Here is a 12,682-nt window from a genome sequence, read left to right as displayed (position 1 = left end):
TTTTTATTTTTATTTTTTATCTAAAATTATATTTTTACACAAAATAAAAAATAAGTGTGTGTATTTGGTGCTGCAACTCAAAAGGGGTTTTCCTACACTTCTGCCTTCTGCTTGGCTGTAATATTTGATCCACGTAGGCAATAAGACTGAAGATCACTCATTGACAGAGAGGATTCATGCGAGTGCCAAGAAATAACTACAGCAAAATGCAGTTAGATAACCGAAGACAGCAAAGTTACTGTTTGTTTTTAAGGGGATCAGTGTGAAAATCGGAGAAAGCAGGGGCCTCACTTCTTTAATACTTTCATAAGCAGGCTCTCATCAACACTGCCTTAAAATACAAGTGGCCTCATGTTGCCTTAGTGCCAGTAATTTGGAAGCAAATCTGTCAAACAGTAATTAACTTCCAGGCCGAAAGTAAACTTTCAAAAGGCTAGACCTGGAGAAGCCCCCACAGCTGCAACATATCAATGAGCATGGGCCGCCTGCTGCTCTCTGCTGGCCAAGCACAGTATAGCATAATTTCATGTTGGAGTCTTGTATCATGTCACATACATAAGTCAAAGAATGGCAAACGACTGATTTTATTTTTAAATAACCACAAGCTCTCCTACCCGAGTGTGTTCTATCTGAATTTAGTTAGTCAAGTATTTTCTCCTTTTAGCATAAGTATATTGCTAATAGAATGCAAAAAAAAAAAAAAAATACAAGTGGTTAAGAATACTTATTTGTTGTTTTGTGCATCTCGGAACACTAGTAGTAAATCACTTCACTGTGACAACCCATCCTCATGTCACTATATCCACTCTCTTGTCTTGTTTATAGATCTATTGGATCTTTGCACTCAGGAAACTCTTCAGACACCAGCTACAATGTTTAACTCAAAGCAGAATGAAACCTGCTTGCTTCTACCTTCTGTTTTATGTCATGACGTGTAGTATAGGTGCTGCTTTTTCAGTTGACATTAGCTATGATATCATAGATTTCTTTTGTAAATCAAGACTTTCATGTAAAAAAATATGTAGCTTTAATTGTAGTTTTTGTAACTGCTCAAGATGCTCAAGGACGTGTGGTGAATATCGCAATCAGTAGGTCACTGGTGACGGCATCTTGACAAGCTAATCGGCTTCTGTAAGCCACATTAGAATCAAGTATTCGGTACCCCATTTGCTTAAAGGCAAAAATGTGCATCATGTGCCTTATGTATCATATCAGAAACCAAAGAGTTGTAGGTTGCAAATTCTATTTTTGATGCAAAGTGACAAGATTGTATGTATATTGTAATGCTTAATAAATAAAAACTTTAAAAAGTCCAAAGTGTGAATATGTGGGTTAAGATCAGTCTTTAACTGCAATGCTGCAAAACAAGGTGAACAAATATTTTGATCAGTGAAGTTAAATGTATTTGTTTACTTCTATGTATGAATATATTTGTCGAAACAACCAAAGCCCTTAGATCATGAACATCTTCTATTAAATTACAATAAATACCAAACAGGCACACATAATTCCACCATCTACAGCGACAGACATGTTTTTTTGCACCACAGGTTGTAAGATTATCTTAAAATAAATTACACTTTCATTGGAAGAAGCATAGCAGACAGAATCTTTTTGAAAAATCCCAACTTGTTTAGTTTATTTAGAAAAATAAAAATCTAGATATGCAGCAAGTGACTCGAGAGGAATTGCTATGGAGACCTGAAGACTCTGTTGGCCCTTTTCTGGCTTATAAAGAACAACACTTGCTTGCATATCATCTTTTCTTGTGTTTCCCTTTTTTTACAAGTGGCTAAAGAAACGATATTTACCTCAGGGGAACAGAAACTCTGAACTACTCAAAAACAGGAAAGTATGAAGTGAACATGTTTCATTTGCATTTATTTTAAATGGATCTATAGATGTAGCAATATTTGTGCCATCTTCCATTATATTAGTATTACATTGAAAAATACAATTTTCCCCATCATCCTTTACAAAATAAAATGGCTGCAGACAGTTGTTCACATCTGTTCTCCTTTTATTGGTTTATTATTTACATTGTCCATTTTCTCTGCCTATAAAGCTGGCAGAAGAAGGCACAGATGACTGACACCTCAAAATAGAGGAAAACCTCTATTATATACACATTGTTGGCTGCAGATGAGCACACTCACACTTATCACCTCTACAGTCTCTTCAAATGGATAAAAAAAAAGAAAGCTCAAAATTAAATGTCTGAATGCCCTTTAGAAAATCTTCCATTAACCCTCCCTATTTCTCTCCAAATCATGAGGTTTATTGCCGTGACGGAGAGTTTCAGAGAGCTCGACAGCAAAGAGATTTCATGATGCAGCAAACTCACATTCAGAAAAGCAACAAGTAGGGGGGTATGCTATGTCTGTATTAATGAAGGGAATTTTACATCTGCAACACAGAAGATTGGGTGAGTTTGGAAAGATATTGATGGTCCACTAAACAATTTAGCTTCAGTTTTGTGTGTCACAAAGTCCCAAAGCAAAGCAAGGTTTAGTAGTTTGACAATTTTCTAAATTGAGCGACACTAACAGCAAGAATGAAAATATGCAGATGATCCCATCTAGTGGATTTTGTTGACATAGAAACAATGTTAATGTTTCTGCAAGGTTTAGACAGCCAAGCACATGTACAGGAAAAAGTAAAGAGCGTGAAAATATAAGATGCAATGTCATTTGTAATCTTTTTCTGCTGAGTTAATGCGATGAAAACTGTTTGCATTTTCTGACTTGTCAGAAGCACCTGGTTAGGATTAAAAGTTGAGTTGTTAGGATTAAAAGTTGAGGTTGTTTCAATACATTATACTTCCCTCTAACAACAATATTCCTCGGGTTGTTGTATGGAAGTAATAATCTTGAGAGTGTTTTTTATTGTTTATTGATGTGAAACTGGTTTGATCATTTGCTTTGGACCGCCGATACATTAAAACTCTTCTCATGAAAGAATCTTCTACCAACTGAGACCCTTAAGCAACTTGAACTTATTTTTTCTAAGTTTGGTTTTAGTACACACCTTAGGCAAGTTAAGATCAACTAATGTACAATAAAAATCTGAAAGTTGTAGCTACTTCTAGTAATTTCAGTTCTGTTCAAAGGAAGTGAAATGGAGCTTCCGTTTCACTGGAAACAAACTCTTTGGTCTGACTGAGTTAATTATGCATCTGAATAAGTCGGACGTTACAGTCCATAAAGAAGCATCTTGATCGCTCTTCAAGGTGGCCGATCCAGACAAGAAGTTTTTAATAAACAAGCTCCTTAGGCACCTCCCAAGAAAACTCTGGTCGTCCAAAATGGCCATACGAGGCCGTCTGCTGGTATATCGGCCTCTTCAGCTGCAGATCCCTGAACACAATACAAAAGAAGTTCAGCATTAGTTAAGATGAATTACACAAAGGTCTCAAACCTGTGGAGGCAAGATATCACAGCCTGACACAACAAGATTCCCATTTCCACCTAAAATACTTTTTATTAACTGGCAAAAAACCTGAAATCACAACCTAGCATGTAAACCTGAAATGTCAAGAAATGTGCATATGTCATAAATGAAGCCAAGTAGACCAAACGCGGATGACATTTGAAGTTTTCAATAATAAGTAAGCTGAATGTAAGCTTTGTTTGGTTGCTAGCAGTCTTAGCATTAATTCAATATAGGTCAGACACAGTAGCGGATGTTTGAATGAAATTAATATTAAAATAGTAACATTGAGGTGGACTAGAATAAGATCGACTGTTTTGTATTTATGGAAAACAACAAGAAACAGGAGCAAGAAATAGCTGACGTCATGGCAACCATGTACAAAATGGAAGTACACATCCAAGGAGTAATCTGTCTGTACCAACTCATGCAAGAATTTCAGATGTTTTATTGGAAAAACATTAATTCTAGACACATAAATAAATGCTCTTATTTTTTCTTGATTTCTTTCTTTTTTAATAAAGACAGCATAGCAACCTAGTTCGGAAAGTAAACTGGAATATTGCATAAGACACATAAAAGAACCATAAATCTTTCCTGCTTCCTTTATATCTAAAACAACATCAGTGTAAGATTTTTTCACAATGTTTTATTAGGAGCCACTGTGGAAAGTCTAAAGAGCCACATGTGGGTCTGGAACCGATTGCAGATCACTGCTATGTGGAAAATATTCATCTTAAGCCAAAAGATGACAGCTGGCGCCACCCAGTGGTGTCATGAGAAAACAGCCACACCTAAACACCTAAACTTCTTAGTAGGTCTCATTTCATTACTTTTTTCTTGCAGATTACTATTTTATTTATAATTTTATGACTGGATTATTTTTTATTGATTAGTTGAGACTCATAAAAAAGAGAGAACGATTAGAAACGCAGATACAGATTTCAATTTTTAATTGAAATCTGACCTGAAGATGAATGTTTTTTCTTATGTTCACTTGAAAACTTTAAAAAAGTTTCAATAAACTCTGGGAGACATAAAAAGCTGTGTGACTACCTGACTATAACTCCGGGGCGCAAATCGAAGTTCTTGTTGACAATCTTGAGAAGTTCTGACTCTGATTTCTGAGAGGAGCCGTATGTGAACAACGAGATGGACAGAGGACGGGCCACTCCAATAGCATAAGACACCTGAAAAAGACATATAGATTAAAATTACATTTTCATCAGCATAGCTAGCAGTGATATGCAGAGACTGAACTGAATCCGTACGCTCACCTGAACCAGAACTCTTCTGCACAGTTTTGCTTTGACCAAAGACTTTGCCACCCAGCGAGCGGCGTATGCAGCTGAGCGGTCCACTTTTGAGAAATCTTTGCCGGAGAAGGCCCCGCCGCCGTGAGCTCCCCAGCCTCCGTATGTGTCTACAATAATCTTTCTGCCTGTAACACCAGCATCTCCCTGATGGTCAACAAAAGCGGAGCATGAACAAAAGAAATCTATCAGTTAATTTTGTTTTATCTCTTTATCTCTTGTTCCAACCTGCGGTCCTCCGATGACAAAGCGGCCACTTGGCTGGAGGTGGTACACGGTTTTGTCGTCCAGATATTTAGCTGGAACCACGGCCTTTATCACCTGATGGGAGACATTTCACCAGTGAATTAGTCCTTATGAATGAATCTGCTGAACATGTTTGTATGAGTCTATAAGGGTGAGTACCTTCTCCTTCAGGATCTTCTTCTGCTCCTCCAGAGAGATGCCGTCGTCGTGCTGGACAGAAATAACGATGGTGTGAACCCTTTTAGGCACCACAGCTCCATCCTCCTGGTCATAATGTACCGTCACCTGTGAGACAAACACAAGGTCAAACAATTTGCATAAAGATGAGATTTAAATCTTGTTTATGTGTCAAATCCTCCACTTGTAGAGTCTTGGGTCGGTTTGTTTTTTAGATGTAAACAAATAAAGTAGAAGGGTGTTTTCTGTGGTAATACATTTCTGATGTGTTTCACAATTTTATCAGTTGTTTTCAATGCAGAACTGGGATTGTTTTAACACAATGCCGCCTTAAGGCATTACATTGTACAATGAAATACTCGTTTTCTCTTTTCCTTTTTGCAATTTGAAGAAATTGCCTTGCTATATTCACCAAGTTAATTTTTTATAGCAATTGGTTACTCATTTATTCATATTTCAGAAGGATGAAATAAGAGAGAAAACGCAAAAATAATCTTCAGAGACGAGAAAAGAAATAATGAAAAGAGAATAATAAAAGAGAAAGCCTGGCAAAGCGCTTTTCCAAGAGTGAACTTAGGAAATTTGCAGTAATTCAGCAGGCAATCCGACCTGTGTTTTAGAGTCAGGGCGCAGCCAAGGCACTGTGCTGTTGCGTCTCAGTTCCGCCATCTTTGCGTTTAGCTTATGAGCCAGGACGATGGTGAGAGGCATGCACTCCTCTGTTTCATCTGTGGCATAGCCGAACATCAGACCCTGCAAGGGATGGAAAGAGTCAGAAGAAATGCAAAATATATGAGGTTATACTTATGAGCTTCTTACAATGTCGAAGTCAAAGTTGAAGCTCTTTAGAAAGTGACTGATTCAGTCATGTTACATATGATGCTACAGGAGACTGATTTTAATTTTTAAAATCTACACTTCTACCATACAGTAAACCGTCTGAACAGAGGGTTTTTTTATGGCTATATGTGAAAATATTTTTAAACCTTGCCCATTTGTTTACTCATATGTTCATGCTGATTTTAGCCTAAGCAACCTTGACCCAGTTAGTCGGTTTGATAAACCCCAAAAACATTGCAAACGGTTTTAAAAATCAAAGTCTTTGTGTGCACGTCTTTTCAATTTTCAACCACATTTTCGTATTATTTATAAAACATGCTAGTTTTTTTTTTTTTTTTCCAAATTGTGCTTGGAGGAAAGAATTGAAACCCTTTAAAAAGTGCTGTGTTGTAGGTCCTTCATTGTCTTACTAAAGTCAAACATCTTTTACATTTAAAACCCTCCTGTTGTCCTAAAATAACATTTAGTGGATCTTTGGGGAGTTTTAACACAGTGGCGGGTAATTTTGACCAGAGGACAACAGGACGGTTAATGTTTCACATCATAGCTTTGATGTCAAATTAAAGTGAAATCTTGCCCACCTGGTCTCCTGCTCCGATGTCCTCTTCTTGTCTGTCAATGTGGACACCCTGAGCGATGTCTGGACTCTGCTGCTCCAGAGCCACCAGCACGTTGCATGTCTTATAGTCAAAGCCTGCAGGTGGTAACAATGCAACTCAGGGTTAAAGACACTAACAACATGAGTCCTCTATCCTGTTGCTTTCTGTGTCATATGCTTCACCTTTTTCAGAGTTGTCGTACCCAATGTATTTGATAGTGTCCCTCACCACCGTCTGATAATCCACGTTGGCCCGAGACGTGATCTCTCCACAGAGCAGCACCATGCCGGTCTTACACACAGTTTCTGTCGATCACAATGGATTCATTAGAATCAGGAAGATCTTCCAGGATGTCTGTGTGATGCTACAGCATCTGCAGGCTTTGGGGTGGCTGCTCCCGAGCTTAGTGGGTTGCCTTTATGAAACCTCTTTGTCAAAGTTGTTGGGACAGAACTCAAAAATAAATAAAACTGTGATGAGCTTTAAGTCATCTAAAAAGACAGAAAGAAGTCAGAATTGAAATCTGGTCTAACTTTGTATGTGCAGAGTTTAAGCACTGAGCTAAACTGACAATGTACTATTCTTTGTCAACAATACTGAAGCTGCTGTTTCACCGTTTCCAAGCTGACTATGCATGATGGGATATTGGAAAAACATGTTACGTGGGTCTAAACACCATGAAATGGTGGAGTTCATTTAGAAGGATCAAGTCCTGTCAGGTTTCTGAAATGTGTCGCTTGTGACGCGCTACCATTCAGAGTGGAGCATGGAAACCAGAATTAATAGGGTGAAATCCACAGTGTTGTGCTGCATATGGACCTGGTACCTGGTGCGTTTCTGCTATGTGATGTTTTCATATTTAATGAGCAACAAATCAACTGGAAATGGTATTTCAATGCTGTATGAGGGCTCACAAGTGATCAGATAATTACTTAGCTGAAATAACCATCAAACTAGGCCAAGAATCCAACAGGCCAATGCAAGTAAAACATTCCCACTGTCTTGCTTAGAATTATCCGACATCCATAATAAGTAATTTGTGCCAATCTTTGACTTGTAGTTAATTTTATATCCTGCAGTGTTGCACTTATGCAATTTACGTGGGTTGTGAAAGCAGCACTGCTTCTACTGCGGAAACTTTAGACTTGTCCTAAACTAACCCTGTCTTGCCTAGTGAGTGATACTGCTGTGCTGCTGTGTTAAATGTAAATGAAGGTGACGTGGGAGTTTTATTTTCAATGGCATCGTGTCTTCAAACACTAATAAAAAGAAGGCTGATAGAAAACATTGCTATGCGACAACATACCGGATATTTCTTGGCATCTCAGTTTTATAAACAGAACATGAGATGGTTGTGAATTCTAGCTGACTTACCGCAGGCCACTTTAGCATCTGGGTCCTGCCTCAGATGTGCATCCAGGACTGCATCACTGATCTGGTCACAAATCTTATCTGTTGACAAAGTTACAAGACTTAAACAAAAGCCATCATTTCCAGCATAGTAGAGAAATCACCTGCTCAGATTGTGATTAAACTGAGATTTCAGGTTTGTTTCTTTGACAAAAGCACATCCTGTTTTTTTTTTTTGTTTTGTTTTTTTCAAAAACACAAATTAGCTATTTGTTACAACTTTATTAATATATTAATAACATATTTTCCTCAGAGCTCACACGTTTTCATTTCAAACAGAAGATACTTTGTGTTTGGCTGGTTGAGTCTGAGTGCAGCAGAGGGGGACAATGCCTCTCCAGCCATCCTATTCATCCCTCTTTGTCATCTTGCTGAAGCAACGCAATAAACAGGTTACATCAGAAACAACCCCAACATCTGGCCGGGTGGACTCTGCAGAAACTCTGCTTGTCGACAGTTTAAGAACACCACAGAAAGTGTTGGACAGAAGGTTTGTTTTCTTTCTCATGTCAGCTCAAACTTCTCTGAACATTTGGGAACACTGAAAAGATAATCATTGTGTGTGGGAACAGAACAGACTTTGAGTTGTGTTATCAGCTGCTGCTGCTTTCCATAAAGATCACAAACTACTGCAAACGGAAATAATGATCAACTAAGACACGTGTTAAAGATGATAGGAAAAGCTTAATGCAGAAATAAGGGCTTAAAGTTGCACTTGTGATTTACCACAGAGCTACATTTACTGATTATTGATTCTGCACCGAGGACTTTGTAAGATTACATATTTGTAAAAGGATTACAGGGGGTAAATGAGTGTCCTTCACACACAGCAACCTGCAGGTCAAAGTGAACTTTAGATTTCATCTTTTAGGCTAAAATTTAAACAAGTTTTCCTGTAAATGGTACGTAACGCTGTCTTTTTTATTTAGAGTGCAGCCGTACACCAGGCTGCTGCACATTCACTTGCTCTCCCATAAGTGAAAGATGATGGGATCATAAACACGTGTTGCTGTGAATGAAATACCAAACATGCCTCAAGAGTAAAGACCCAACTCTGCAGAACGATTTTGAGCATGAGTTCAATCTAAAACGGCACAGTTTAAAAGAAACTGCAATGTTCAATTGTGGTAATAGAGACATTTTATAAGTTATAAAAACTTTCTTTGACTAAGAAAATCTGATTTTATATTTTACATGTGTAAACTCAATCAAAACCTCACCAGGATGTCCCTCTCCTACAGATTCTGAGGTGAACATGAAAGAGCCGTCGTCCAGTTTATCACTCATTTTTCCTGCAGGAACTGTTATTTTGCAAGGCCTCTTGATTTCCAACAGGGTCGTAAAAGCAGATTTATATTCCTGCTGCTTCTCTTCACTTAAGTATCGAGGATCTGGGAGTCACAAGCCCTGCAGCCAAAAGAAGGTCTGTCCTGCAAAACTCTACATCTGAGTCCACATGGTTCAATATATATGGCTGAGGGGGACGCGCACAAACACACACACGCTCTCTGTCACTCACACACACACACACACACGCATGCATGTCACGTGAATCCATGGTACAGTCCAATCCAGGGGGGAGTGGATGATGGGTGGGCAGTTCGGCTCACAGAAACGGCTTGTTAACTCCTTGTGTTCAGCTTGATGCTCCGGTGTGTGTTTGTGGTCTTTAATCTGCTTCAGCTGCTCTGCTTCAGAGTGAATGATCCTTCCTGGACAGAGTCACAAACAGCCAGGTTGAACCAGCCTGTAGTGAGACATGAAGAAAAGAGAACAGGGCTGATGTCAGCACCAGACATGATTTGTTTCTGTTCATGGCCAAATTAGTTGGGCTTTAAAGAGATGTGAATCTAAAATATTTTGTGTGGCAGCAACTTTTAAATAACTTCAAGAAATAATCATCAGTTATCATTACTTAGACTTCTGAAGCTCTTTTTTTAAATTTTTTTCAAAGGTATAAAAATAAAGTAGTCTAATATTCTTGATTTTTAATTTCAATGTATTTTATCTTTGATAATCCTCAGGCTACATATTTGAACTAAACCATGTAAGATATTGGATGTGAGCTGTAATTTGTAGCCCCTCTGTTGAATTTAGTAAATGTATGGACAAATAATAAAGGATATCCTGAGTTTTATCGGCTGTGATAAAATGTGAAGAAGTTGAAGGGGTGTGATTACTTTTGCAGCGCAGTGTATCTCTAGTTGGTGGTAACTGCGAACATAAAATACAGTCTACAGTTGTGACTGACTCTCCAAAAGTGTGCTTCAACTGAACCCTTTGACGATTTGTCATTTTCTACAAAAACACAGACACACTGAGTCAACTGAAAGCCAGAGAAATATCTGAGACACATCTTCAATATCTGATCTTCTGTCAGGATATGGCTCAGTGTATTCTACATTCACTGATGAAGACAAGAACCTCGGGCTGGGATTGAACAGAAAACAGCTTCAAGACAAAACAAGACTGTTTGCTCCAAACTTAATTACTGGCTGCAACTAATAATTGCTAACTTCCTAAAACAAAACTGAAACACAATTTTTAAGTTTTTGATATTTATATTTAAAATTATGTTCTATAATTATCTTTCCAAATTTGAAAAAAATAAATAAATATTGGGCATAATATCACATACATAAATAAGCTTAGGATAGTTACTATGATAAAAGCGTGGTTTTAAAAAAAATATTTTTAATGAACATCTTCATGTGAAGGATGCATATGCTCTCACCTCACTTAACTGTGATATCCTCAAACCTTGGTGCACCAAACCGCATTGATTATAGGAATAAACAGAGGGCAACCCTGGAAGAAAACCTGTTGGAAATGGCAAAGACTGTTTTCTGTGACCGTAGCAATAGGTTGTTCAACAAAGCATTCACTGAGGGGATAAAACCTATTTTTTAATCATAAAAATGCAAAAGTCCTCAATTTTCCTTCAACTTCACAATTATTCACCACTATTTGTTGGTTTGTCAATACAGTTATACACTGAAAAGTTCAAGGGGTTTTGAAGACTTTTGCAATGCACTGTAGCTGATCTCTCTTGACTGTAACATAAACAGAGATTTTCTCTGTTTTTCCATCATCTGGCTCTAATTTCAGTTGTGGATGGCCGTGTGAAGTGAGACAAGAACATAATTAAACACTTTCTTATGGGTTCACGGCCCGCTCTGGAACAGATGTAGGAAAAATATTTCTGTGAAAAAAAAGCTACCTGTGATTTAAATTTTATATACAAGAGACAAGACAAGAGAACTAGTTTGCTTACTTTAGAGAACATTAGCCCTTAGTCATGTGTAACATAACTGATCACAGCTAATAATGGCAATATTTGATAGAGTCTTATTAGCATCTGTTTTTTTAAATCTAACTGGTTTATCAATTTCACATATTTCACATTTCAGACGGTCCAGAGCATGAGAGATACAAAAAATCCAACAGAAAATCCACTCAATTGATCGAAATTACACACACCTCTTTATTTGTATACTTTACTTGAGCAATGTTTGTGCAAACATGTACAAATCTTAATGTTACATGTAGTACTATTCAATGCACATGGTGAGACCTACTAAGTGTACAAAACATCTTGAGGAGCCTCTCTTTAAGTGTTTGACGTTGATATCTAGATTTTCAATAGTGATTCCGTAACTTTTCAGCTGTGACAATCAAGTGTGCTTCAGGACGGAAAGAAAACAACACTATACAAATAATCAGAGGTCAATGTTGTGTGTGGGTCAACGTAACAAATCTCAACTAGATAGAACTAGAAAAGACATGAAATTCCTGCTTTATCCCAAAGAGAGTCTGTTTTTACCTGCCTCAAATCTCCTGCTGTAGGACAAAAACAGTGACAAGCCACACTGGTTATGTATGCAAACATTAAACACCCTCTAAAATAGGGACTGTGCATTTACATCAAAGAACCTGTTAATGACTGACAGGGAATGGGACTTTTTTTTTTTTTTTTACTCCGGCAAGATTGTGCTAGTCATGTTGAAAGATTACGGATAACAGAGTTCAGACAGGCTTGAAGTCTGAATAATGTGAATCTGAGGAGTGAGAAGAATTATGTCCATAGAAAGAATACACAGAGTTTCAAACAATTATTGCATCTCTAAGATTCGAGTACATTGTAGTGCACCATATTCAATTATTCTGTCAGTCAAAAAGCAGACCATGAAGAAAGTATCTGATTGAAGTTGATTATGCTATCTAACAAAAATCAAGACCTTTGAATATCTGCTCAGTCCATCATCTGAAAATGTAACATCATGCTGTGTGAGACTTTTTATTTTGCATGGAATGAAAAAAAAAAAAAATGTTTTGACTAAATAATCTGCAGCAAGATTTGAAATTTGTTTATAGATACTTATTATCAAGTTTGACTGAGGTTGAGTTATTTTACCAAAAATTGGGCAAAAACATTAGTATGTACACATTGTGACCTCATCAAAGGTGGCTATAAAAATATTGACTTATTGGGTGAAATACATTTGATACAATACTTGTATATTTATTTATTTATTCATGCTCCCAGATGGATTTGTTCTGTATGATTATTTGTCCTGATTAAATGTTTCAGATCATCCCACAATGCTGATATCAGACAAGGACAACCTGAGTAAATAATACAAAATACAATTTTTAAAGGAGATCATT

At 37.4% G+C, this 12,682-nt stretch overlaps 1 protein-coding gene across 2 annotated transcripts; it reads right to left on the bottom strand.

Annotated features, from left to right (window-relative positions):
• Positions 1–1,998: 1,998 nt before the first annotated feature.
• On the bottom strand, positions 1,999–9,459 carry mat1a (methionine adenosyltransferase I, alpha). Of its 2 annotated transcripts, XM_044137486.1 has the most exons (10): positions 9,235–9,459; positions 7,979–8,056; positions 6,787–6,909; positions 6,587–6,699; positions 5,775–5,918; positions 5,148–5,273; positions 4,971–5,063; positions 4,707–4,889; positions 4,486–4,619; positions 1,999–3,356 (listed from the first exon to the last, which is right to left on the bottom strand). In XM_044137486.1, the coding sequence occupies exons 1-10, from the start codon at positions 9,299–9,301 to the stop codon at positions 3,254–3,256; spliced, it is 1,164 nt and encodes a 387-aa protein (XP_043993421.1). In that variant the 5' UTR covers positions 9,302–9,459; the 3' UTR covers positions 1,999–3,253. The 2 variants fall into 2 exon arrangements, with proteins under 2 accessions (XP_043993421.1, XP_043993422.1); XM_044137487.1 differs by lacking the exon at positions 1,999–3,356 and having other exon boundaries at positions 4,482–4,619.
• Positions 9,460–12,682: the final 3,223 nt, after the last annotated feature.

The sequence above is a fragment of the Gambusia affinis genome, linkage group LG13 (assembly GCF_019740435.1).
Source record: "Gambusia affinis linkage group LG13, SWU_Gaff_1.0, whole genome shotgun sequence".
In the NCBI taxonomy this organism is placed as follows: Eukaryota; Metazoa; Chordata; class Actinopteri; order Cyprinodontiformes; family Poeciliidae; genus Gambusia; species Gambusia affinis.
Note: the sequence above shows the minus strand (reverse complement) of the source record. Positions and strands in the feature narration are given on the sequence as shown.